Raw genomic sequence first — 25,504 nt, forward strand, 5'->3', positions numbered from 1 at the left:
CCACTGAGGGAGGCCAGGGCTCGAACCTGCATCCTCATGGATACTAGTCAGGTTCACCAGAGCTGAGCCACAATGGGAACTCCAGCACTTTTTCTTTTGTTAAGCTTCCCAGGTGATTCAGAAGTTCAGCTAAGATGAAGGGATGCTATCTCCTCAGAACCTAAAACATGAGCTCTGAGATAAAAATAAATAAAATAATTGGAGTTCCTGCATCCCAGCAGTGGTGCCCTGAAGCCAGGCATCAATTATAACTACAGGGACCCCTGGTAAATTTCAGACTTTGAGGAAACTGGTCCTTCAGTGCACTTTCAGGGTCATAAGCTCCCAATCCTTATTCCTTAGGTGGCTGTGAAATGTTTCTGCTACTAACTGGAGCCATCCGACCAATTCATCCAGAAACTAGCAGAACAGATGCTTAAATTTAAGCTTCTGCTTCCATGATATGAAACCTCCTTAATTAATCCATAAATAATAGCTCCCCATGTTGCTGACAATATGAAGGGTGTGAAAGAAGAAAGAAAAAAAATATTTCACGGAAGGGGATTAAGGGGTACCAATTTCCGATTATAAAATAAGTAAGTCATGGGGATATACTACACAGCATAGGGAACACGGTCAATACGACTGCAAAAACGTCGTAGATGGTTACTAGACTTACCACGGTGATCAATCCATAACATATATAAACGTCCAATCACTCACTGTATACCTGAAACTAATATAATACTATATGTCAACTATAATCATTTTAAAAATGTATATAGAGATGACATGGTCTTCTACATCAACTGAGTTGCCCAGGATTCCAGACATTTGCAAGTGTAAACTTAACACTCTTAATATACTGCTAAAAGCATCCTTAATCAGAAAAAAGAAATGTACATACTGCAGAAGACAAGGACTCACTCACTCAGGAGATAGCTATAATCATTGTTTTGGAAATTTTGCTAGTTCAGACTCTGGCAGGGTTGTGTGTTACCCTTGTCCTCTCCTTAAAGGCAGTCATTTCTAAATCCCTAAGGTGTAGAAACACTTTTGTTCGGCTCAGCACACAGGTAAGAAACAGAATAAAAGTCTTGCAGAGAAAACAGTTTCAAGGATATCAAAAGTACCCACTCAGAAACAAAGGCAAACCAATTGAACATACCTTGTATCCTTCTTCAAAGTACATACAAATAATCTGTAAGTAAAAATCCCCTTAGCCAAACCCAGGGTGTAAAATGAATGCACTTGAAATGGATTATAGGGATTCCCATGGTGGCTTAGTGGTAATCAAAATAGTATCCATGAGGACTTGGGTTCTATCTCTGGCCTCACTCAGTGGGTTAAGGATTTAGGGTTCCCATGAGCTGTGGTGTAGGCTGTAGACATGGCTTGGATTTGGGGTTGCTGTGGCATAGGCTGGCAGCTGCAGCTCTGATTCAACCCCTAGCCTGGGAATTTACATAGATGTGGTCCTAAAAAGACAGAAGGAAGGAAGGAAGGACAGAAAGAAAGAAAGAAAGAAAGAAAGAAAGAAAGAAAGAAAGAAAGAAAGAGAGAGAGGGAAAGAAAGAAGGAAAGAAAGAAAAAGATTACAGGGATGAATAGCATTGAGAACTTTGTCTAGATACTCATGTTGCAACAGAAGAAAGGCTGGGGGAAAAATGTAATTGTAATGTATACATGTAAGGATAACCTGACCCCCTTGCTGTACAGTGGGAAAATAAAAAAAAAAAAAAAAAAAAAAAAAAAAAGAAAAAGATTACAGGGAGAGGAAAAAAAGCACTAGGGACATACTGTTTTAAGCTTCTTATGCAACATATAAAGCAGTATGAAAATCTGAAATGCAGGTTTTGATTACTTAAAGATATATTTTGCAAACCTTAGGACAATGACTAAAATTGAAAGAAATAAATAATGAGCAGATATGGAGATAAAATAGAATCATAAAAAAATATTGTCAGTATGAAAGCAGACAGAAGAAGAAGGGAAAGGAATAAAGAACAGATGGTACATAAAACAAAAAGAAAGCTGATAGATTTTAATAAAATATATTAATAATCACATTAAATATAAACGGTCTAAATATAATGATTAAAAGAAGAGATTAGACTGGATAAACAAGCAAATTCCAACTACATACTATCTATAAACAATCAACATAAAATATAAAGACACAGATTGATTTTTTTAAAGACAGAAAGATATTACAATGCAAATATTAATCAAAAGTAAGCTAAGGTGGCTGTATTTATATCAGGTGAAATGGACTTTGGAATAAGGAATATTTCCAAGAATAAAGAAGGATATTACATAAAGAGAAAGGAGTCAGCTTACCAAGAAGTTATTAAAATACTAAGGGTATATGTACTTAAAACAATGTTTCAAACACATAAAAGAAAAGCTGACAGACTTGAAATGAACAACAGACAAACTCAAAACTTATTTGGAGATTTCAACACTTATCTTAGTAACTGACAGAACCAAAAGATAAAAAATAAGCAGGAATATAAAATACTTAAACATCATTATAGACGTTGGAGAATCCTTGTAAATCTTAGGTTAAACAAATATTTCTTAGATGTGACACCAAAATACAATTACTGACAGAAAAATTAGCACATCAAACTTCATTAAAAAATCATTTGCTCCTCCAAAGACACATACTGGGAGAATATCTATAAACACGTATCTGAAAAAGGACTTGTACTCCATAATATGTAAAGTGCCCTCAAAAATCAACAATATGAAAATAACAACCAATCAAAATGGGCAAAAGATTTGAAAAAGACATTTCACCAAAGAAGATATAAGGATGGCAAGTAAGTAGAAGAATGCTCAACATCATTCATCATAGGATTGAAGTTAAACTTCAAAAATGGAAATTCCTGCTGTGGTACAACAGGATCAGTGGCAGCTTTGGAGCCCTAGGATGCAGATTCAATCCCCAAGCCCAGCACATTAAGGGTTAAGGATCTGGCATTCCCACAGCAGTATAGGTAGCAAGTATGGCTCAGATCTGATCCCTGGCCCAGGAACTCATATGCACAGGATGGCCAAAAAGGGGGGGGGGGGTCTTCAAAGATAAGTACTACACACCCATCAGAACTGCTAAACAAAATCAAACAAAACCAATTGGATAACATTAAGTAGTCCTAAAGATATGAAACAACTGGAACTCATATATTGCTGGTGGGAATGCAAAATGCGCCCACATTTGAAGAAAGTCTGCAATTTCTGATAAAGTTATGTGTCTAGTTATCATACTACCCAGTAATTCTAGTCCTATGTATTTACCCAAGAGAAGTGAAAGCACATTCATGTATAAACCTATTTATGAATATTTACAGTGATGTTTTTCATAATCACCACAAATGGAAGTAATCCAAATGTCCTTCAACGAGGAAACAATGGTGTATCCATTCCATCCATTTGATGGAATATTATTCAGCAATGAAAAGGAACAGACTGATAGGTGAATATTAAATGCACTGTGCTTGTGAAAGAAGACTCAAAGATGCATACTGCTGATCTCATTTCTATAGAATTATGAAAAAGGCAAAACGATAAGGACAGAGAACAGATCACTGGTTGCCCAAGGCTTCAGGTAGGGAAGGGAGGCAGCTAGACAGGGGCAACCAGGAATTTAGGGGAGTCATAGAAATGTTCTCTACCTTAAATGTGTTGGTGTTGACATGACCATGTACCTTTATACAAACTGAAGGTCCATCCTCAAAAGGGTGAATTTTATTGTATGCAAATTACATTAATAAAAGCTGACTTTTAAACAAAGCAGATTGCTGTAAAAATATTCTATCAATCAGATTTTCCATTTATTCCATTAATTCAGTAATGCTCCCTTTCACTCCAATTAATATACCAAAGATTCATTTTTATTAACCTTGCTTCTCATGACTATGGATGTATGAAATACCTAATACATCCAAAGGCTTTGTTTTAACCCCTGCTCAAGAAAGTGCTAACTACTAATATAATTGAAAGTTCTGAGTTCTTCTCTGTCTGCCTCCAGCCACCTTTGTCATTAAGCTTACAAGGAATGTAGAGATGAAAGTGGATGAGCTGGAGGTGCAAATTCAAATGGCCCAGGAGAAGGGGCAGGCAGGTAAGAGGGGAAGAGAGGCCTTTAATAAACACCCCATCCAGGGGCAGGGGGAAACCCACTCTTGGTACAATGTTCTTAACGGGATTGTATGCCCAAGGTCAGCCAAGCACCCACACTCTTAGGGGAAATTGTACATCCTGATTTTTATATATGAATTCCCTCAATTTGAGGGAGCCCATTCAATCTTTTTAAAATACTGTGGACAGAACAGTGCTTGTCTGCAGGTCATGAAGTTTGCAGGCGCTGGTCAAGAGTCCTGAGTGTGGAGCAGAGATCTAGGACAAGCCCAGGGGGCTGGGGGTTTTGCGGAATGGCTTCCGAGAAGCTGAAATCACTTCTAAGAAGCTTCCATGCAGCAGGGAGTTTCAGCTTGGGCAGGAAGGGGTGCATGCTAAGTGCGATGAACACATACGTACTTTCAGTATACGAAGGACCAGGCATGGGCCCCTGTGTCAGCGTGCACATGGGGGAGCAGAGGAGGACCTCTTCCCCCTGACAACCTCCTCCCACTCAGAAAGCCGGCCCCAGGCCCCAAATCTCAAATCAGCAATTCCAAGTTCGCGAAGCTCTGACAATCCAAAAGTCGGCTGCTTGGGTTTTAATTCCTTTGGTGACTAAGGCTGTTCTAAAGTAAAATGAGGCTCTTTGGGGTCTTGACCCTCCTCCATGTGAATAGTCACATCTTTCACGCAAAATGACTGATGCACAATTACAATTACAGGCACAAACCCACACCCAGCTTGAGCATGCATGTCAGACAACACATGTGAATGACCTTGGGTCTCTATCTGCCTATGTACCTACCTATCTTCTGAATCATGAAATGCACCTGGCCTCAGATTTCAGAAAAGAGTTTTGGGCCTGTATGACCTTCCTGGGACCCCTATGTGACTGACAACCATCACTGAATCTCTGATGGAGTCTTGACCCACCACGGCCCTTGCCTCTCTGCTCTCTACCAGGCCAGTTCCTCAACATGGAACTCAAGGACACTGAACTTCACCTGTCTCGGCCCAAGTCTTAAATCTTAGAAGACTCCCTTCTTCCAGCACCCTAGTCTATTCAAGGAACCTCCCAAGAACAACGATTCTGTTCCAAACCCTGAGTTATTGCAGAGCCTTAAATCCACAGTTGAAACTGATCTTACTTATTGGTATTAAAAATTGATCAGTGGTTTCAAGGATTCCAGAAATCAGCACTTAAATCCTTGGGCAGGAAGACTCAGCAGTGGATTTTTTTTTTTTTTTAAGAGAGCACAAATTTAAATGAGGGTCAGAAAACTTTTCTCTCTATAACAAATCTTACTGAGCAAACATTTTCTTTGCAGAGGAATGGGGGTGGGGGCAGGGGATGAACTGCTGCTTTGGAATGCCAGAAACAATGAAAGGAAGAATACTCTGAAGGATGAATTACAGACCCATACATCCCCAAACCACATGGAGAAAATCCTGGAGCAAAAAAAAAAAGCAGGGAGAGAAAAACCGCACCAAATCAAGTTGGGGGGGCTCTCCTCCTGATCCTCCCCCCAATAGGTAAAGAGCATCTCCAAAACAAAACTTCCACTTCCACTTTCCAACAAAACAGCTGCCCCTGGCCTCCTCTACATGGACATTGCAGTTGGCCACTTCTCTAAATCAAACGTAAGATCCTCTAGATGGGGGGAGAAAAGGAATAAGAGCTTTAATTAAGAAAAGTCCACAACTTACTTTACAAAGGACACTCAGCAGCCGGAGTGCTAACCTGACTAAATCCTCTCACAGAAGGAGAAAACCTGATCAGAGACTTTCACTCTTGGCTCAATTTAAAACGACACCACCTTCCTCTCCAGTGCTCTTCCTCTCCCGAAACATTGCTGGGACTATGGGAAAGATTTTTTTTCTTTTTTCCTTTTGGAATAGCCAATTTATATGTGGGGAAACTGAGCCCTAGAAGGCTAGAACTCTGAGCCAACAACAAAACTGAGGCTATCAGATTCTGGATATGTTTGCCTTTAGGAATAAAACAGAGATGTGTCCCCAATCCCTTTATACAGGCGCGCGCACGCACACACACATATACACACACGCACACACATTCCTGTTGACCAGGAGCTCTCAGGAGAAAGAGATACAATTTTAAAAAGCAATTTTGTCCGGTTGGTGTGTCTGGGAACTTGGAGCCTTAAGGAATGTCGATCTTTCTGGAATTCCGGCCGGCGCGCAATGATTTTGAAGAGTAAACGCTACTTTTTAACATCAATTGGCAACTTGTCTCTCCTAATGCTTTTCCAGCTCTGGCTGAAGAGCTTTAGGCGGGAGAGAGCGGTGATTCTCACCAGCCTGAACTCGGTTTGCCTGCTCAGAGCCCGGGGCGGGAGCCGGAGCCGCGACGCAGAGCGAAGGGCAGGGACAGTTGTGCCCACCTCGGTTTAACCAATGGCCCCGAGACTAGGGCACCGGCGGTGGAAAAGCGGCACCCCTCCCCGCCCCCCGCATTTTTTCCAGGCGCCGACCCGCACCGGTTGTCTGCCCGGCAGCTGTGCGCGCAGCCGCCATCCCCGGAGGAGCGGGGCTTCCTCCCCGCCTGTCCGCGGCCTCGGCGCCCGGGCCGGGCGGGGAAGGCTCACGGCGCCGGAGGCTCTCAGGCTCCAAGAGAGGGCCTCTCCCAGCCCCTCCCGCTGCCGGCCCCGGCCCCAAACGCCCGTAACCGTAACCATAATCGGCACAATAACGTAAACCTTTTGGAGCTCTTTGGGCGCCAAGCGTTCCCTCCCTGAATCCTCTTAAACCCGAAGCAGGGTGGTCGCTCCCATTGCAAAGATGAGGAGACTGAGGCGAACGGTCCCCCAGGCCCCGGTTGCTGGGAAGCGCAAGACTGATCCCGAGATGCACCTCAACTCTCCCACCCGCACGGTCACCTCTGCGGGCATCTAGACCGCACAGCACCTCATCCGGAGCCCCGACGGGGTCCCAGGTTTCTCGCAAGCGGAGATCCCCGGGAGCTGCGCGGTGAGCGCGCATTCCTCTGAGGGCCAGCGCTGGTTCTCCGGACCCTGTGGTGGAGGAAAGGGAACGCAAAGGGCCGGGTCTGCCTTCGTGGGTCACCAGTCCCGAGCCGACTGAGCTGGGGACCCGGACGCCAGGTTAGGGGGCAAGAGGCTCGAAGAACCCGTCTCCCCGCTCCTGGACCCCCAGCTCCACGTTGTGACAGTGCTGGGATTGCGTTAAATCCTCACGGAACTCGGGAACGGTGAACACAGTGTCCCTCGGCCACGCCCCCTGTTCACCCTCGGGAAGCACCCCGAGCCAGGAGATACTGGACCAGTCGAATTCTCCCCAATTCCAAGTATATGGCGCCAAACTGGATCCGCTTCTAGGGAAGGAGCCACAACGCGCCCGGAGACCAGCGCCCTCACCCATGCCCCAACACCCCCACCCTTCGGCTCCCCCCGCCCGGGCTCCTGGAGACCGCGAGGAACTTCCAGAGCGCCGGCGCGACCGAAGCCGCGACCTTACCTCTGCCCAGTAGCGCGCCCAGCACCAGGCTCAGAGCCCAGCACAGCGGCGCCACCGGCCCGGGGGCCGCGCCCTCGAAGCGCATCCTGCGTCCCGGCAGCTCAGGCCGCCCGCCGCCTGCCCGGGGCGCAGCGCCCACTCGCGGGCCCTGCCGGCTGTCCCATGCCCCGGGGCCACCCCCGGCAGCGAGTCGGCCGGCCGGGCTGCGGAGCCAGTGGTCTCGTCCCGCCCCTGCCGCTGCACGCTGTGGCGGCTCAGGATCCCGCGGCGGCTCACGCTCTGGCCGAGACAACTTTTCTCTAGCCGCCGCCGCAGCCCCGGGCCGCCCCGCCTCGCGGGCCGCCCACCGGTCCCGCCCACCGGGGGGGCGACCTCCCCTAGCCCCGCCCCCAGCCCCGCCCCTGGCCAGAGACGGAGAGTGCCAGGAGCGAGAGCGCTGGTAAGGGAGCAGGCATGCAGGAAGCGGGGTGCGACGCCAAGGCGAGGGGGTCGCACCGGCCGGGCCCCTCCTCTTCCCTGTAGCCGCCCGCCCTCGCCTTGCGGCTCGCGTTCCGGAGAGTTCTGCGCAGGTACCCACGGCTCAAGATGGAGCTGGACCCTTCCCCTCGCCATACTCCCTGGGTCAGGGCTGGGTGGCCCTCAAGCCCCGCACCTCAACTTCAGGTCGTCCGCAGATGTTGGCCGTGAGAGCTGGGAATTCAGCGTCCCATGCAGCGGTTGCGGAGAGACCTTCCAGAGAGATTATTCAGTGGGAAAAAGCAACGTGCAGAACAGACTCAAGAGGGACATGGTTTATACAGAGGCATGTGCGTGTGTGTGTGTGTGTGTGTGTGTGTGTGTGTGTGTGTGTAAAGCAAGATGATGGCTGTATCTCAGGAAAGGGACTGGAACACGGGGTGACAGGTTCATTTTCCACTGTATATCTTTCTCTACTGGTGGATATCGCCCGCCCCCTGTTTCTATTAACTATTCGAGGCAGGGGGAAAGCCCACCCTCTCCAGTCAGCCTTGCTCCTGCAACAGATTTTTCTCTGCAGCTTCAGACAAGGACCCTCCACTTTGTTCCCAGTACCTCTTCTTCCGGCGCTGCCCTCTCTCCTCGCTTGGATTCAAGCTGTGTGCCCACTAGGTTACTGATGCTCTGGCCTCATCGGCCTCCCAGGGATCTGAACCATCTGCATGCAGGACCCCAACTCCCTCTCGTGTCCGTGAGTGCAAAGCAATGCGTTCTGAGCCCAGAAGCCTTGCCCTGAAGGCCCAGCCCTCCCTTCGCTGGTGAGCTTCCCCCACACCCCACAGCTTCTCCTGGTGTCCTGGGCTCCTGGGGGCAGGGGCAGGGCTCAGAGACCCAACTCTCACCCGGGCTGACTCAGTCCAGCCTGGATAAAGAAGCCCACTGTGTCATATGTCACCATCACTCCTGGTCACCAGAACCAGGAATGAACTTCCAAAAAAAATTTTGTAAAAATCCCTAAGATGTAAAGAAACAAAAATGAAAGATTTTGAGCATTACAAATCAGTTGCTCCTGTCCCATCTCAGTTACAGTGGATCCTGAAACAAGCACAAGAGAAATTGGGGACAGAGGGTTGGCAAAGGCTCAGGAGCCCTTCCCCCAGCTGGGTACACCTGGAATTTTGGACAGCCTCCAGTGGAAAAGGGCTCAGCTGACTCTCTTAGTCCACTCTGCTTGCCTGATGTGGGGAGAAGGCAGCTGAGAAAACTAGCCAGGCCAGAAAGATAACTGTAAAATCTTGGTTCTAATAGGCCTGGGTAGCAGAACCCTCATCATTTTTTAAGTGGACTATACTGACAGTTGCCCAGTTCTTCAGTTTATTCAGCCAGTGTATACACAGTCTTTGGAAGCAGTCATAAAGTAGTTTCGAGTGCCTAAAGTGGAAGGCACATTTCCTTCTCATTCTTATTTGTTAGCTTGAAAGTCACTGGAGAATAAGTATTTTTCATCTAAATGTTTCTAGCCTCACTGAGAAATACGACATATCCCATCATTCCCGACTGAGAGGTTGGGATCAGTTTCATCCTCTTTCCCTCCTGTCTGATAATAGGAACAGCAACAGCAAAACCCCAATGATGCCCGCCACTCCCCTGCTCTTCTCCTTGGTGGGTTTGGAGAAGAGCAGCCCCCACCCTCCCCACACACATCATTTCTTTCCTCTTGGCACCGAACATTGTACTCTCCACTGCAAAGCCAAATATAGGCTGTGCACCAGGACTCTGAGGTTCAAATAATCAGCAAGGGGGAAACTGAACAAACCACAGGGAAAGACAGAAAAATTCAAAATGAGAAGGAAAAGAAAAGGAGCCTCAACCAAGTAAATCCACTTCCCAGTCCCCTAAGGCATCTGCCCTCCGCGGGTGTTCTGAGTCTCAGATGTGTTTTGAGACCACAAAGTCTCCTTACATCAATTGTAGGAGACCACTGCCTGCTTCTTCCAGAACCGATAAAAGGATGGGCGGTAATGGGTGCTTCTCTTCTATAAATCTGTTTAGGATCCCATTTAACCTATCACATGACCTTCTAAAAACCAAACATACAAATGAAAGAGACAATGTGGTCGATTTATCTTTTGTAGGAAACCCCTGCCCCATCCCCCCCAAATAGAGGTGTGAACTTAGAGGTTCATGGGCTAAGAGTTTCCTGTATTTATTTTTTTTAAAGCATGTATTTTTTAACCCCCAAATCATTAATTCCTTAACTTAAATTACTTCCAGATGCTTTTCTGAATTTCATAACCAACATCAGAGACCACTAATCTCCTCAAAGGCTATTGCAAAACTCCCTGTGGGCTGTGGGCACATGGAGGCAATTAACATGATTTATAGGAGAGAAGAGCTATTGGAAAGAGGAAACCCACTGTTTCCACATGGGCCTGGGGCTTGTAAGTCAAAAAGGCAAGTTCAGATTTTGTTGTTGTTGTTGTTAATGCTTAAATTCCAAATTCTTATCCTCACAGAAAATGAGGGGTACAAATTGTGACTTTAGTCAGGAACTTCTTACAAGATTCTGCCTCTAGACAGAGGATCTATGGGTGTATGTTACTAAGAATATGAAAAAGAAGGCTACATGTTGGCCTCTTGTGGCAGCTATAGTCATCCTGCATATCGAATGGCAAGCCCTTGCTATTAGAATGCTTGCTATTAGAGATGAGAAATAAGGAAGGAAGGAAAGCTTATGTTTCAAACTCTGTGCAGGCACTTTTGTTACTGTATAAGGATGTTATCTCATTTAATGCTCCCAGTAACACTAACGGGAGTACTATTATTGTGCTTTGACATTTAATTCTTTTCAACAAATATAAATATTTATTATTTGTCAAGCCCAGATATGGGGTTCTAGCATTCATTCATTCAACAAATATTTGTTTGTTGCATTTTGATTGCTTATTTATTATTTATTTGCCAGGCCTGGATTTGGGGTTCTAGCAGTGAATAAATCAGATGAAGACTCTAAGCTCTTAAATCTTACATTCTAGGAGACAGACGCTAAAGAAATAGACAAATAAATCTATCCTTTAAGACAGTGATGTGTATTAAGAATAAAAGTAAAACAGAATAAGGGGCAAGTCTGATTTGGGGGTAAAATGTTAGAGAGGGCAGGTGAAGTGGGTAGGCTGGCAGATTTCCAGGAGAAGAGCTTTTCAAGGGGAGAAAATTTAAAGTGCAAAGGCCAAGAGGTGGAGGAAAGAATGATCTCCTTTTTTTCCTCCCCCTTACTCTGCCCAAGAAAGGCTCTGACCTCTTGTACAGCATAACCTGTAGGAAGCAGCAGAGGAAGCCTGGAATCCAGTTAAGAGCTGACTGTAGGAGGGCAAGAGTGCTGGAGGCCTGGATGGGGAGCGAGGTAGGAGTGGGGAAGTGGAGGCATGGATCCGTGATGCTCTGCTCTAGGTGGAGGCAGAAGCCTTGCTGACAGATGGGTGAGGGTTGTGGGAGGAATCCAGGGTTTTGGCCCAAGCAAGTGGGTACTTAATGGTGCTCTTCAGGGAGGTAAGGAAGACTGGAGGGCAAGTGGTCTTGGGGGTACTTTGAAGCAGGTGGGAAAACTGAGACTCGGAGAGGAAATTCAGTCACGTGCTAGTACCTGGCAGGGGTGGCATTGAAAATCAGCAACCCACCTGCCCCCAAAGTCACCATTAATAGGAGTTAAAATTGGGCTTTACGTTGGTAAGATCCATCACCCTTGTATCATCTCTTCCTCTAGCCAATTCTAGGGTCTCAGCCTGGCTACGGTGGGGCCGGGTAGGTGGGGGGTACAAATAGGTCCTCCTCCCTCCCCACGCCCACACCTTTCTGCACGTGGATTCCAGCCTTGTACCAATAAGAATATAACTCTTAGGGAATATTTATTGTGGGCCATCACCACCCACTCTTGATCACTTGTGTGTTTATTGGCTTATCGTCTACCTGCAGTTTCCCTCGTCCCCACATCAGTTCTGCAGAGAGTGACGGCTAACCTGTGTTCCTGGCCCCTACGAGTCTGTGCACAAAGATGAGCGCTTGTCTGGTGAGTGAGATCTCCAGCCCTGTTTTACTAATGAGGAAACTGAGGTTCACCCATTTCGCCTTCCGCTCGCTCAGCCAGTATTAGTGGTAATAATGAGCATCATTCATTAGCTGCCTGTTAATTGCCACATAATCCTGTTGTCAATCCTGTTGATAGTCCCATTTTACAGACCAGGAAACTGATGTCAGAGAGAGTAAGTGGCTTGTTCAAGGTCGCCCCCCTGGGAAGCAGCAGAAATGGGGTTGACCCTGTGATCATCATCCCACTGAGCTGTGTTTTGTGTGTGCTTGGCTCTTCCCTGTCCCTGCACTTGGTGTCTTGGTCATCCAGCCTAGATTCCACTTTCCAGGCCAGTGCTTTGTATCAGATTTCACTTCTAGGGCTTCTTATTTTCAACAAACACTGCAAAAATCATTCCTTTGTAACTTCCACGTAATCTTGCAGATGACTCCTGAATCCCTTGGGCTGCTCCGGCATCTCTCCACCGCTATGGAGATGACTGTCCACTGAAATGAACTTGGGCCCAGCTTCCCCAGGTAAGATGTGAGATGCAAGAGACTTTCTGCTTATGAGAACGACTTCTAGGACTGATGCTCAGATGCTCTGATCCGGTTTCCCTCCTGGTACCTCCTGTACCCAGAGTCTCATCATCCTGGTAGAGACCCACAGAGTGAGTGGATTTGCAACCTGTCACCCTTCTACTTGGGGTTCAAGGTCAACAGATAGTCCACTTAGTATAAGAACTATGTTAAATATAGCTTCAGATTAGGTTACAAATGGAAGTGGTCACACTGGCACTTCCTTAACTGTATTTGCTGCATCCTTGGTCATCATCAACGCTGACATTGATAGATCTTTTACTTTGTGCCAAGCATTTTAAGTACTTTGGCAGGTGTTTTAACCCTCACAACAACCCTGTGGCTTTACCGTTGTCATTAACTCCATTTATAAACCAAAAAACGGGACAGACAGAGTTGTCATCATGGCTCAGCCAAGTTAAGAACACAGCATATTGTCCGTGAGGATTTGGGTTTAATCCTTGGTCCCCCTCAGTGGGTTAAGGATCCAGTGTTTGTGAGCTGTAGCATAGATCACAGATGTGGCTTGGATCCAGTGTTGCTATGGCTGTGGTGTAGGCTGGCAGCTACAGCTCTGATTCAACCCTTAGCCTGGGAACTTCCATATGCCACAAGTACGGCCCTAAAAAAAAGAAAAAAAAAATTGAGACCGAGATTAGGTAATGTTTCCAGTGTCACAGAGCTAGCAGTTGGTAGAACTGGGATTCAAACCCAATTACACCAGCTGTTGGATCCCTGCTCTGAGCTGTCAATTCTCGGCCTTTGCTGTGCCTACTCCTACCTGGGGAACATGTTAATGTGTTGATTCTGGTTCAGTAGACTGTGAGTGGGGGCCCATATTCTGCCTTTTAAACAAGCCCCCCCCCGCCCCCGCCGCCAAGTCTTCTTGATGTTGTGCCTTAAGGGACCGCCTTTGTGTAGCAGTTCTCTCAAGCCTTCCCTGATTCTGCTCTTCACGGGTTTATCCAGAATTCGATTACCCAAACTCTTTGTATTTGAAATTTTCACAAAAGTGAAAACTCTTTCCTGCTTCCCACCACAAAGCAGCCCTAGCCACATTCAGTGCATTGCATCTTTCCAGAAGCAGTGTGGGATTATTGGAGAGTCTGCCGTGCACTTGGTTTGTAGTAGGTATCTGCTACCCACCCGTCCCTGAGGATGATATTCGGAATAAGCATGGTCACTGTGACCTACACCACAGCTCATGGCAAAAGCTCCATCACCTGGATCTCTGAACGACCTCAATGGGCAGAGGCCACTGCCATGCAGCAGTGGACACACTCATACACACACAGATTGAATGAGAGATGACTGTTTGACATTTCCAGGTTGCTACTGCATTGTACGATAACCCATCCTCACAAGGCATTCCCACTCACTGAAGAATTCACCCACTCAGCTGGGCTCCTCCTTTGCCTGGTAGACCATCAGGTCATGTGGCTGCAGTAGCACTCTCCATGTCTTGCTATTCTTTAATTCAGTAAGCAAGGGGGTTTTGTTTTTGTCTCAGTTTTTCTTCTTAGGGCCACATCTGTGGCATATGAAAGTTCCCAGGCTAAGGGTTGAATCAGAGCTACAGCTTTGGTCTGCACCACAGCCACAGAAACACTGGATCCAAGCCACAACATTGCAGCAATGTTGGATCCTTAACCCACTGAGCAAGGCCAGGGATTGTACCCCTACCCTCATGGATACTAGTTGGGTTCTTAACCCACTGAGCCACAACAGGAACTCCAATAAGCAATTGTTGGGTGATTGTTATGGGTGAGCATTGGGCTCGGGGCCTGTCCTCTGAGAGCATCATGGAGGAGATAATAGACTTATACAAGAATCTTGAATGGACATCAGAAAACAGGCCCAAAGTCATGTTATAAGAGCCCAGGGGGAGTTCTCGTCGTGGCTCAGTGGTTAACAAACATGATGAGTATCCCTGAGGATGAGAGTTCGATCCCTGGCCTCACTCAGTAGGTTAAGGATCCAGCATTGCCTTGAGCTGTGGTGTAGGTCACAGAGGCAGCTCGGAGCCAGTGTTGCTGTGGCCGTGGTGCAGGCTGGCAGCTGTAGCTCCGACTGGACCCCTAGTCTGAGAACCTCCATATGCCACGGGTGCGGCCCTAAAAAGACAAAAACAAAAAAAAAGAGCCCAGGGAAGATCAGGGTGATTTCATTGCCCACCTACACTCAATCAACACTGACCCTCGTTCCTTGCACAGGCTCTGCTCACTCTCTCTTCAGAGATTTTGCATCTGTTATTTTCCTTCCCTGCACCTCCCTCCCTATCAGTTCCTTTCCTTTCAAATGTACCCCCCCCCCTTCAGCGAGGTCTTTCTTCCCATGGACACTTCCCCAGAACCCAGGCCAGAGCCAGAAAACAGCCTGCACTCAAGAAATCTTGTTGAATAAATTCTGATTGATACCTTTGAGGAGGTGATGTTTGAGCCTTGGGACCGTGGGAGATGAATAGTGAAGATGGGAAAGAAAGAAAGGACAGCAGAGCCTGTGGAAGAAAGAACAAGACAGGCACATAGGATGGCCCATGAACAGGCATGACACCTGTTACTCCTGGGCAGTCTCCCTAACCGCCAGCCGGACGATACAGAGAAAAGCCACCTCCAAGGTCACGGGCATTGAGCTGCGGTAGGTTCAGCCATTATATCGGTTTCCTCCTTTTCACTCCTCAGGTGTTGCTTTTGTTTTCTCAGTGTTATTGTCATTACTCATGAGGACCTAAACTCTGCATCTTTCCTAGGAAATAATTCAATTCAAACTCGTCTACTGCTGTGGGATGCAACAGAGCATTTAAGTGGCATTATTAGTCTGCCTTTTAAAGCCCCTTCTGGCTTAATTTATGATTCACTACAGCTCTCACCACTTTCTGGGAAGGAGAGACACTCATACCTTTTCTATATGACTCACCGTTTTTGCAGTTACCTTTCTCAGGTTCAGACCATCCAGGTAACTAAAGGAATTTGCAGCGAGACCGGCTACCTTGCTCTGGACTCCCCTTAAAACGCTCTGATGGCCTGTTACCAAAAAAAGAGATTGAACTTCAAATGGCAAATGGCCAGGATTGTGTTGTTTTGACACTTGGAACAATGCAATGCCAATTCCGTTAATTTATGGGAGAAACCGCTCAGTTCTCTAACTTGCTGGCAGCCCGCAAATGGTTCTAGAATCAACAGTGCCCCCTGGTGGCATCTTCTGGCATAGTCTCATGGCAGAGAGAAATATAATAAGAAAAGCTCAGATTTCTGGGTTTCAGCAAAGGGGCAGAAACATGCTAAGGGGGCCATTAAATTCCTCAGCAGGTGACACTAATGAGTGTCTTTCTTCTCAAGAGTCATCATGGGTCACCACCGGCCCCTTTGCCTCGGACTTGTGAGTGCAAGTTGAAATAGTTCCCGGAGTGGCCCCTCTTTGATAGGATTTCAGCCTGCAGTGTTTCCCACTTGAAGCAGTTGTCTTCATGGAGCTCAGGAGACTGACATTTGATCTCTGCCAAGCACCAGAGTGATTAAAGCTCAGGCTAGCCGGGACTAGGAACCAGGCTGAGGAGAAGAAATCCAAAATTATTTCTGATGGAATGCCACTCTTAGTGGAGATCCAATGAGAGGAGCAGAACCACTATGAATAGGGAATTTATTTTAGGAATGGGACCTTATAGAATTGTGGCAGAGAGTTCCCGTTGTGGCTCAGTAGTAACGAATCCGACTAGTATCCTCGAGGATGCGGGTATGATCCCTGGCCTTGCTCAGTGGGTTAAGGCTCCTGTGTTGCTTGTTGCTGTGGCTGTGGTGTAGGCTGGGAGCTACAGCTCCGATTTGACCCCTGGCCTGGGAACTTCCATATGCCAGGCCAGGTGTGACCCTAAAAAGACCAAAAAAAAAAAAGTTGCAGAAGCTGGAGGCATCGAGATCCAGAAGGGGGAGTTGGAAGATAAAGAAAAATCACCAACCAGCTTTCCTGAAGCCCTGACCGTGATCGGGGACCAACTGAGCCTTCAGCTCCTTCAGGTGACTGTGTTGGAACTTTCAGGAGAATCTGGGAAGGCAGGAGAGCTGGGCTTCTAGGGTCAGACAATGCAAGGGGAGTTGTTCAAAGAGCATGTGAAGGAGTTTAGCTTCTGCCTTGGCCAACTACACACCTACTGGATCACTCTTCACACAGGAAACAACCATAAATTCTGCATAAAATACAAAATGAAAAGAAGCACCACAAACACAGGGACGAGACACATTTCCTGAAGGCCGTAAAGAGGAGGGCGGGCAAATTGTGGTAGGGAGCTGACATTTGGGAGAAGGAGGAGGCATGGGGAACATTTCCTGTTTTGGTGGCTTTTCCCCTAAGGACAAGTCATAGTCACTGCTGCTTGGGACAACTGTTTCTCCTGCTGAGACCCACGCTCTCTGGTCTGAAGAACCAGAGGACAGAGTTTGGAACAATCACAGCCCCTGGAAAATAGAGGGGGAAGAATCCAAACAGGGACAGAGCCAGAAAGGAAAATCCCCCAAATTCTGTGTATAAACTTTGCCCATGTCTTTTGGAGACCCATGAGTCACATAATAAAAGAATTATGAGAATAAAAGAACTGAATTTATTTGAGCTGCAGACCAAGAGACTTCTTTTGAAGCCAACGAAGGTGATGGCCAAAACAAAACCGGAAACACTTTTCTGAGGACTGTAACAGAATCCAGAGTCTACAAAATTCAGAATCCATGCAGCATAACATTTACAAGGCTCAGAGAATAATGAAAAATTACTTGGCATTCAGAAGCCTGGGAAATGTGAAAGAAGAGCCTAAAACCCTTCCGTTGGCCACCTCAGTGGTTTTTATTCTTGGATAGCTATGTTTAAAGTATCTGCAGTACCACATGGATGGAACTAGAGACTCTCATCCTGAGTGAAGGAAGTCAGAAAGAGAAAGACAAATACCACATGCTGTCACTTATATCTGGAATCTAATATACGGCACAAATGAATCTTTCCACAGAAAAGGAAATCATGGACTTGGAGGATAGACTTGTGGTTGCCAAGGGGGAGGGGGAGGGAGTGGGAGGGATGGGGAGTTTGGGGCTAATAGATGCAGACTATTGCCTTTGGAATGGATTAGCAATGAGATCCTGCTCTGTAGCACTGGGAATTATGTCTAGTCACTTATGATGGAGAAAAAAGAATGTATACATTTATGTGTAACTGGGTCACCATGCTGTATAGTAGGGAAAAAAAAACAATGTATTGGAGAAATAAAAAATAAAATAAAATAAAGTAAAATAAAATAAAATAAAAAAGTATCTGCAGTAGTTTCTGGCTCCTGCTCTGCTCCTTGGCTGAAACAAGCAGGAAAAGTTGTGGTGACCTAGCAGGAGGGGAAAGGAGTATTTTGTATTCCTACAACTAAGAGAAAGTGATCATAGGATCAAGAGGAAAAACTAAGAAGTAAAGATGTTCAAATAAAGGGATAACATGTATATTTTCATGTGCCCATCGAGGCAAATGAACTTTATTTTAAATCCTGCCTCTTCCATCTCTTGGCTGTGTAATAAATCTTCCTTTTGTTCTTCCTTCTCATCTCTGCCCAAGTTGAGTACCAAGGATTTTGTTCGGCGCTGCAGATTTCACGGTCAGCAAGATAGGAATAATCCCTGCTTTTGTGAATCCCTTAGGTCAGACTTAACCTCTCAGCATTGTTTTAAAACATTACTAAAATTTGGGATAGTTATTCCTGGCTTTTCAGTGGTTCTGTTAGTCAGGACTCTTTCCAGTACCCCAAAACTGAAGGGAAAATGCAAAACGGAAGGAAAATTAACATTGGGCGAGCAAAACCATCATCCAGAAATATTTTCCAGTAACTGTACCATTAAGCATCGATACTTTATTTTGCAAATGAAACCTATTTTAAATATTCAGCAAGTTATAAATTACCATCCGTGGCCATTATCATTTTATATTGTAAGAAATATTTTAAAAGCTGTGAAGGATGAAATGGCAGGGTAAAGCACCTGCCTCTGAGACAGGGTAGGTGGCAAGGTTACGCAGACTTGGATTTGGCCCCTATGCTGTAGTATTCCAGTGTTAGCTGCCTCATGGACGCTGAGTGGCGATGGCCATTTGCACAGCAGCTGCCTTTTAACGGGCTGCCTGTCAGCAGTCAGCACCTGGAAGACCTGGTGGGGAAGAGAGTGTCTTCTTTCATCTCCAAGTCTGCAGGGATGTTTATTCCAGCGCCAGCCTGAGAATTGCCCCTGCATAAATCAGGAAGCCTCGCAGGACACAGCAAAGGCAGTCATTCACGCATCCTTTGATTGCAGAACTGGTTATTAATCACCCCTCCTTCTGTTGTATTTGTCAGGCCGGTTGGTTGAAATTGGCAGAAACTTACAAAAAGCGAGAAAGATTTATCCTGAGTTACCCATTTGAGGAAGGACAGCATGGAGCTAGGCTTAGGGTCGTAGAGCTGGATTTGAATACAAGTTGGGTTTCCTTTCCCCCTCCTTGCCTCCTACCCCCTCCTCCCCACTTCTTCCTCCACCTCCCACCCCTCCATGTCTCCCGGTGCAACAACTAACTTCCTGCCCTAAGACACCTCTTCTTTAAGAGCCCAGAAGCAGGAGTGCTTGGAGCTCTGGAGCTCAGGTTTCTTTCAAGGTGAACTGGAGCTCTCCCAGGACAGGGGCTTTGATAAGCCCGGTTGGTCTTAGGTCCTGATGGCTGGCTCTCCAAAAGAAGGCTGCATTTCCCTAAGAAGAGGGTGTGTTAGCACAAGTTCCTGTGCCCCAGGCACAGTGAGAACAAACAAACTGAAAAGTCAGAGTTTGGTGCAGAGAAAGGTTTATTTCCGGCCGTGCAAGGAAACAGGTGGCTCGTGTCCCCCCCCAAAAAAAACCCGAACTCCCTGAAAATTGTAAAGCTTTTTATTTTATTTTTTTTCCTTTTTGCTATTTCTTGGGCCACTCTCATGGCATATGGAGGTTCCCAGGCAAGGGGTCGAATTGGAGCTGTAGCTGCCGGCCTACACCACAGCCACAGCAATGCAGGATCCTAGCCGCGTCTGCAACCTACACCACAGCTCACGGCAACACCGGATCGTCAACCCACTGAGCCAGGGCAGGGACCGAACCCACAACCTCATGGTTCCTAGTTGGATTCGTTAACCACTGCACCACGACGGGAACTCCTGTAAAGCATTTTTAAAAGCCAGGTGAGGGAGGAGAGTCACGGGGTAAGTGATCAGCTCGTGCACAAGTCTCTGACTGGCCGATGGCAAGGTAACAGTAGTGTCCAGTGTTTGAGAGTTCCCGTCATTAATCTTTAGGCTCCAGGAGGCCTGGGGGCTACTTGCTCAGGGTCATCAAGTAGTTAATTTCTTCCATGTGGGGGTTTTAACATGTGTGAAACAATTTAGGAAAAGAGCACCAGATACCATTATCTAGGTAGTTCAGAGAGGAGCTAAAGCAGAGGATACGGGGAAGGGTCCACAGGGTCCTGCTTGGTTACAGGAGAGAGAAGATTCTGGATGGAGAAAGCATCAATGTCTGACTCATGCCCTTTATTTTGGAATTTCTTCTTCTTTTGTTTGTCTTTTGTCTTCTTAGGGCCATACCTGTGGCATATGGAGGTTCCCAGGCTAGGGGTCCAATTGAAGCTGGAGCCAGCAACCTACACCATAGCCATAGCAACAACAACACCAGATCCGAGCCTCGTCTGAGACCTACACCACAGCTCATGGCAACGCCAGATCCTTAACACACTGATCAAGGCCAGGGATCGAACCGGCAACCTCATGGTTCCTAGTCGGACTCATTTCCTCTTCGTCATAATGGGAACTCGTGGAATATCTTCTTACCTGGATAATCCCTATGCCACTAGGGGGCATTTGGAAATTGTGGGCCTCTTTTCTTGTAGAGGCTGGAGGCAGTACCCCACATAATTCAGTAGGCAGGGGCCAGGGATGGGAAACCATCTGCCAAGTGTATGCGTGTCCCACACGTTGAAAAACTCTCCTACCCAAATGCTTCTTGTGAGGCAGGATTGTTCTCGAAGGGGACAGGTGCACAGACAACTAGTGTCTCCGCTTCCTATATTTGAGATTCCCACTGAAAGACTCAAGGTCAGGTGCAGAATTATCTCAGTGAGATTTCCTTTTGGTCTACCAGTCAAATGCTGTGAAAAGCAAGAGACTTCAGTATTTCACACCTCGAAACAAAAGATGTTTATTAGGCCTTACAGACAAGTCAGTGGCCACTGTGGCTACAGATTAATGGGACTTCTTAGCATTATGTTAAGGAAGAGAAATCGGAGTCGTTTTGCTTTGTTTTTTGTTTTTTCTGCTGTGCCTGCAGCATGTGGAAGTTCCTGGGCCGGGGACTATATCTTTGCCACAGTAGCAACCAGAGCCACGGCAGTGACAACACCAGATTCTCCACCTTTTGAGTCACTGGAGAACTCCTTGGGTGTTTCAAAGAAAAGAAAATGCCAATTTTGCCTACATGACAATTTTAGTTTGGGAAGGTCAGGCTTTCTGGGGGGGCACGAGCCACCTGGCTCCTTTTATGGCCCTGCAAGAAACATTTCTCTGCTAGGAAGGGAGGAAGGAAGGAAGAAAGGAAGAAGGACGGATGGACTGTGGAGTGAGGTCCTATCACCATCTTTCCAATCTCCTTCCCAGGGATCATAATGTCCCAGGACACAACCCACCTTGCTATTGACTGGCCCCAACAGTTCACAACCTTCCATGCATTTCATTAGAAGAAAGCAAGAAACAGTGTTTTCTTGTTCCTGAAATTGTTCATGCAGATTCCAAAAGTTCAGGAGAAGTGACTCACAGGGGAAGTGCATTCATTTGAGTCAGATCCCCCAACCCCACCCCCCGGCCACCTCCAGCTCACATGAGGCACCCACACTAGCCCGAGAGACTTTCCGTCACTTGCAGACCTACAGACTTCATGGCAAAGCTCACAGAGCAAAATGCAGTGCTTGCGATGAAATGGAGCCTTTTGCGATGCTTTTGCAGAAGAAAAACCTTTATTTTCTTACAGCTCTAAATGTTTGCCCATCATGAGGATAACCTATTCAGCCTTTGAATCAGTAACAATATATTGTCTTCAAAGCGTGGGAAACTGCTGGTCTTTGAAACATATACATTATTTCTCCCCTTTGGATGGAGGTAGATCCTTCTAACTTTTTTCAATGTGCTTGTTTGGAACAATTTATTTGAGTTTGGCTTGGAGACTCTTTGTTGTCTTTTTTTTTTTTTTTTTTTCCTTTAAAGGCATTTTTATCCAATCCTAGGTTCTGCACTGTTAGCAGGTGTTCTGTGAATCTACTGTAGCGTAGGTGAAGGTTAGGGTTAGGCCCCTGATTCAACTGATTCATTCCAAATCCTGCATCCTTCCCTTCATGCCTTAAGCATCAAAATTCTGTTGCTCTTTTGCATGACGTTCCTGGATGACTCTTCTTTCTGTAGGCAGAGCCATGAGAGGAGGTGAGGTCTTACATGTGTCACCAACATCGGGCTCGGCCCAAGGACAAAGCTGGCATCCAGGAGGGCGGAGCTGGAAGAGGAAGACTATGTCACTTCCGTAAAGTAGCCAGCCCAGGTGCCCTTGTGTTAATGAGATAATAAATTCCGGCATCCGCTAAGCCATGTCAGGTGAGCATCCTGTGGCTGGTGCTGTCCGTAGTGCTGGAACGGATGCAGGCCTTTCACTTCTGCCTGTAGCAGGCAGTGACTTTGAGCATGTCACCTGACATCTTTAGCCCGCATCTCAGAATGAGGGCATTGCCAGAGACAGTCTCACGGACTTCTGGTCCTTGACACTTAATTTCCTTTGATTTCGTTTATTGGAACCTCAGGAATGAAAGAAGTCGGTGTTTCCAGCAGCCACTGTTTTATGGCCACCACTTGGAAGGAGCAGAGGGAAGGAATGGGCGGATGGGGTGTCCTGGGCCTTTTAAACGTAGCATCTCATTTGATCCAGCACAACAGTCCCACCCACCCAATGCTATTCCCTGTCAAATTTTACAGATAACATTGGGGGTTCCTGTTGTGGTTCAGTGGTAATGAACCTGACTAGTATCCATGAGGATGCAGGTTCCATCCCAGGCCTCGCTCAGTGGGTTAAGGATCTGGCGTTGCCGTGAGTTGTGGTGTAGGTCACAGACGCAGCTTGGATCCGGCATTGCCGTGGCTGTGGCCTAGGCAGGCAGCTACAGCTCCGATTTGACCCCTAGCCTGGGAACCTCCATATGCCACAGGTGTGCCCCTGAAAAAAAATTACAGATAACACAACTGTTGCCAGTGCCAAATTGAAACACAGAGACAGAGTTTTGGGTAAAGGAGAAAAAAATAGCTTTTTTGCTTTGCCAAGCAAAGTGGCGGGGGGTCACAGCAGGCTCATGCCTTAAAGACGGTGTCCCCCATTGGAAAGAACTGTGAGGAGGTTTATAGCAAAAAGGAGAAAAACAGGTTTTCAGATAGGAATCAGGATTGGGACAGACATGCATTCTTTCTTTGGGGGAATCTTAGTCATCAGAGCTGGAGTCAGGAGAGCTCAGCATGATCATGACGGTGGACTTCTGGGTTATTGCCTGGAGTAACAGTACTTGCGAAAGGGCATGTGGATCAGAGATGAGAACCAACTAGGAACGTCCCTGCAAACCATCATGTGCTAATCATCTTTCACCCACAGGCAGTTGTGCTCAGGGTGCCTTGTCTTTAGCTTACGGGTGATTGTTTTTGGGGTGCACTTAAGACTCTAAGCTGTTCAGTTGTGAAGTATAGATTTCAAAAAGAAGCATAAGGAATATAACTTTTCTCTCAGGGGCATGAGGTGCCTGCATCACAACCCAGGCCCATATAGGTTAAGTCACTTGCCCAAGGTCACACAGCTGGACAGCGATGGAACTGACTTGGACTCCTGGTCTCCCCCTATCCCAATGCCCTTGATTTTGTTATTTTTCTCTCTCTCAGGGAGAGGACAAGGAGTTGCCCTCTCTCACGACCTTCACGGGAGGAAGTTTTACACACTGCAGACGTTTTTAGACTTCACTAAAGTTGCATATTTTTCTACTCTAGACACCGCTGTAAAACCAAGATGTTCAGAGAGAATTCATCCTGCAGAGCCTTTAACATTTCGGGCTGGGCTCCTCGTGGCCATGCCAAGCTTTGGTTCTGCAGCAAACCACCTGGGTGAGCCTGAAGTTGGCCACCAGGAAAGCTCATGACAGAAAAGCCTCTCAGCAGCCTCTGGCTTCTTTCTCAGAGATTCACCTCCATCTCATAATTTCTTATCAGCACTGAATTCAGTCAGGTCCCTCGGCTGTCTGGTCCGCATTGCCAGACAACGTAATTTATAAACCATAGAGCTTCGACTCCATTAATTCGATCAGGTGAATAAAAGGTATTTTATTGGTGCCCTTGGACGTGGGCTCCGCTGTCTTTTTTCTTCTCATCATTACAAAAGGATGCTCTAGTGTAACCACTCAAGTCATTGGATGTGTGGGTTTAACCTTCCTGGATCTTAGATTCAGTCACCTTTAATTTTCTCTGTTCACATTAACTTTGACCCAAACACTTTGCAACACAAACAGGATCAAAATGGAAATCATGACGGTCCATGCAGATGACGAACCACACGTCCTGCCTCAGGAGCTTCATCCCTTTGGGGCAACAGGGCAAGGGGTGGGGGGCTCTGTTCTCCCAGGTAAAGAAGAGCCGCTCTAAGATTCCAATTGTTTTAAAGTGATTTTCCCCAATACTGCAGAGTGGAGTACATGCTTCCGAGGTCTAAGGTCACAGGCTCTGTCAAAAGCCCGAAGATTTTCTCTTTGATACACAAACAAACACAAAGGTGAATGTCTTTGCTCCAAGGAAGGGGCACATTCTTGTTGAGCCCATATGCCGAGGCTGCTTGATGAAATAAAAATCAGATCAAGCTCCGTTTTCCTGAGCTGGCTTGGAAGCCCCAGAGAATTACATTACCTGTCTGACCTCGTTAGGCTTCTTGTGAGCAAATGGACTGAACAAGATGATGCAATTTGCTGGGGGGGTTAGTGCGAGGAATTCAGATGCGCAGTGGGCCAGCAAAGGAGGAGACAAAAGGGTGAGTCTGTAACATGGGCTGGACTGAGTCAACTGTGGCCGCTGGAGTCCTGGGGAGGGAGAGGCTTTCCCTTCCTCCTAGTCTGTTGCTTCACCTCTGAGGGCACTGAAGTCCAGGAGGACTGAAGGAGAAGCAGGACTGGAAGCTGCTTTCACCACCTCCTGCATCCCCGATCAAGAAAACACGTGAGAGCTTTGAGTGGATTAGATCATCCACGGAAAGAAGAAAGGGCCCATTCTGGAATATGAGAGATGCTTGTCTTGGGGGGCAGAATTAACTGACCCCTGGACTAGTTGGTTGTAGCTTAAGCAAATCAGAGTTTCTTCGACACATTTAATAAAAGTCAAGAGGTAGGCATTTCAGATGTTGGGCAGTGGTTTGATTTTGTCAGATAGACCCAGGTTCTATTTTTTTTCTGCCATCATCATTAGCATTTGGCTGCATCGTGGTTGCAAGATGGCTGCTGTGCCTCCAGATATCATGCCTGAATTCCAGGTAGGAAAAAGAAGGGAAGGACAAAAGCAAAAGATCTTCTGTGATAGGCGTCATTCTGAGATAACCCCCTCCTCCCTCAGTGATTTCCTGCCCTAATTCCAGGCACTATCAATATGATGAGATATCTGCCTGGGATTATATTTATAGAATAATTGGAATGTTGCAGATGTGATCAAGATGTAAAATGAGATGACTTATCTTGGTGGGCC

At 46.6% G+C, this 25,504-nt stretch overlaps 1 protein-coding gene and 1 long non-coding RNA gene across 10 annotated transcripts in view; one reads left to right on the forward strand and one right to left on the reverse strand.

The window, feature by feature from the left end:
• Positions 1–8,421, reverse strand: part of TMEM132C (transmembrane protein 132C) — a 403,977-nt gene extending 395,556 nt beyond the window's left edge. For 2 of the 5 annotated variants that reach the window (XM_084995968.1, XM_084995966.1), the window contains exons 1-2: positions 7,799–7,880; positions 7,600–7,699 (exon numbers count right to left, since the gene is read on the reverse strand). In XM_084995968.1, the coding sequence (XP_084852094.1) occupies positions 7,600–7,684 (85 nt within the window). In that variant the 5' untranslated portion in view covers positions 7,685–7,699; positions 7,799–7,880. Of the gene's footprint in view, positions 1–7,599; positions 7,881–8,251 lie in introns of those variants that run through there. The other 3 variants (XM_084995967.1, XM_021072420.2, XM_084995970.1) reach the window with 2 other exon arrangements.
• The window catches only part of LOC106505914 (uncharacterized), a 64,767-nt gene continuing 47,259 nt past the window's right edge, over positions 7,997–25,504 (forward strand). Inside the window, exons 1-8 of one of the 5 annotated variants that reach the window (XR_014827210.1) lie at positions 7,997–8,168; positions 8,636–8,873; positions 10,330–10,509; positions 11,346–11,458; positions 12,028–12,121; positions 12,566–12,657; positions 15,050–15,336; positions 15,449–17,267. This is a non-coding gene — a long non-coding RNA (uncharacterized LOC106505914). Of the gene's footprint in view, positions 8,169–8,635; positions 8,874–10,329; positions 10,510–11,345; positions 11,459–12,027; positions 12,122–12,565; positions 12,658–15,049; positions 15,337–15,448; positions 17,268–25,504 lie in introns of those variants that run through there. The other 4 variants (XR_014827211.1, XR_014827209.1, XR_014827212.1 and 1 more) reach the window with 4 other exon arrangements.

This window comes from Sus scrofa, chromosome 14, assembly GCF_054392235.1.
Source record: "Sus scrofa isolate SSC_HxYL_T2T_F1_AM1 chromosome 14, Sscrofa_HxYL_maternal_Yorkshire_Landrace_v2.0, whole genome shotgun sequence".
Taxonomy (NCBI): Eukaryota; Metazoa; Chordata; class Mammalia; order Artiodactyla; family Suidae; genus Sus; species Sus scrofa.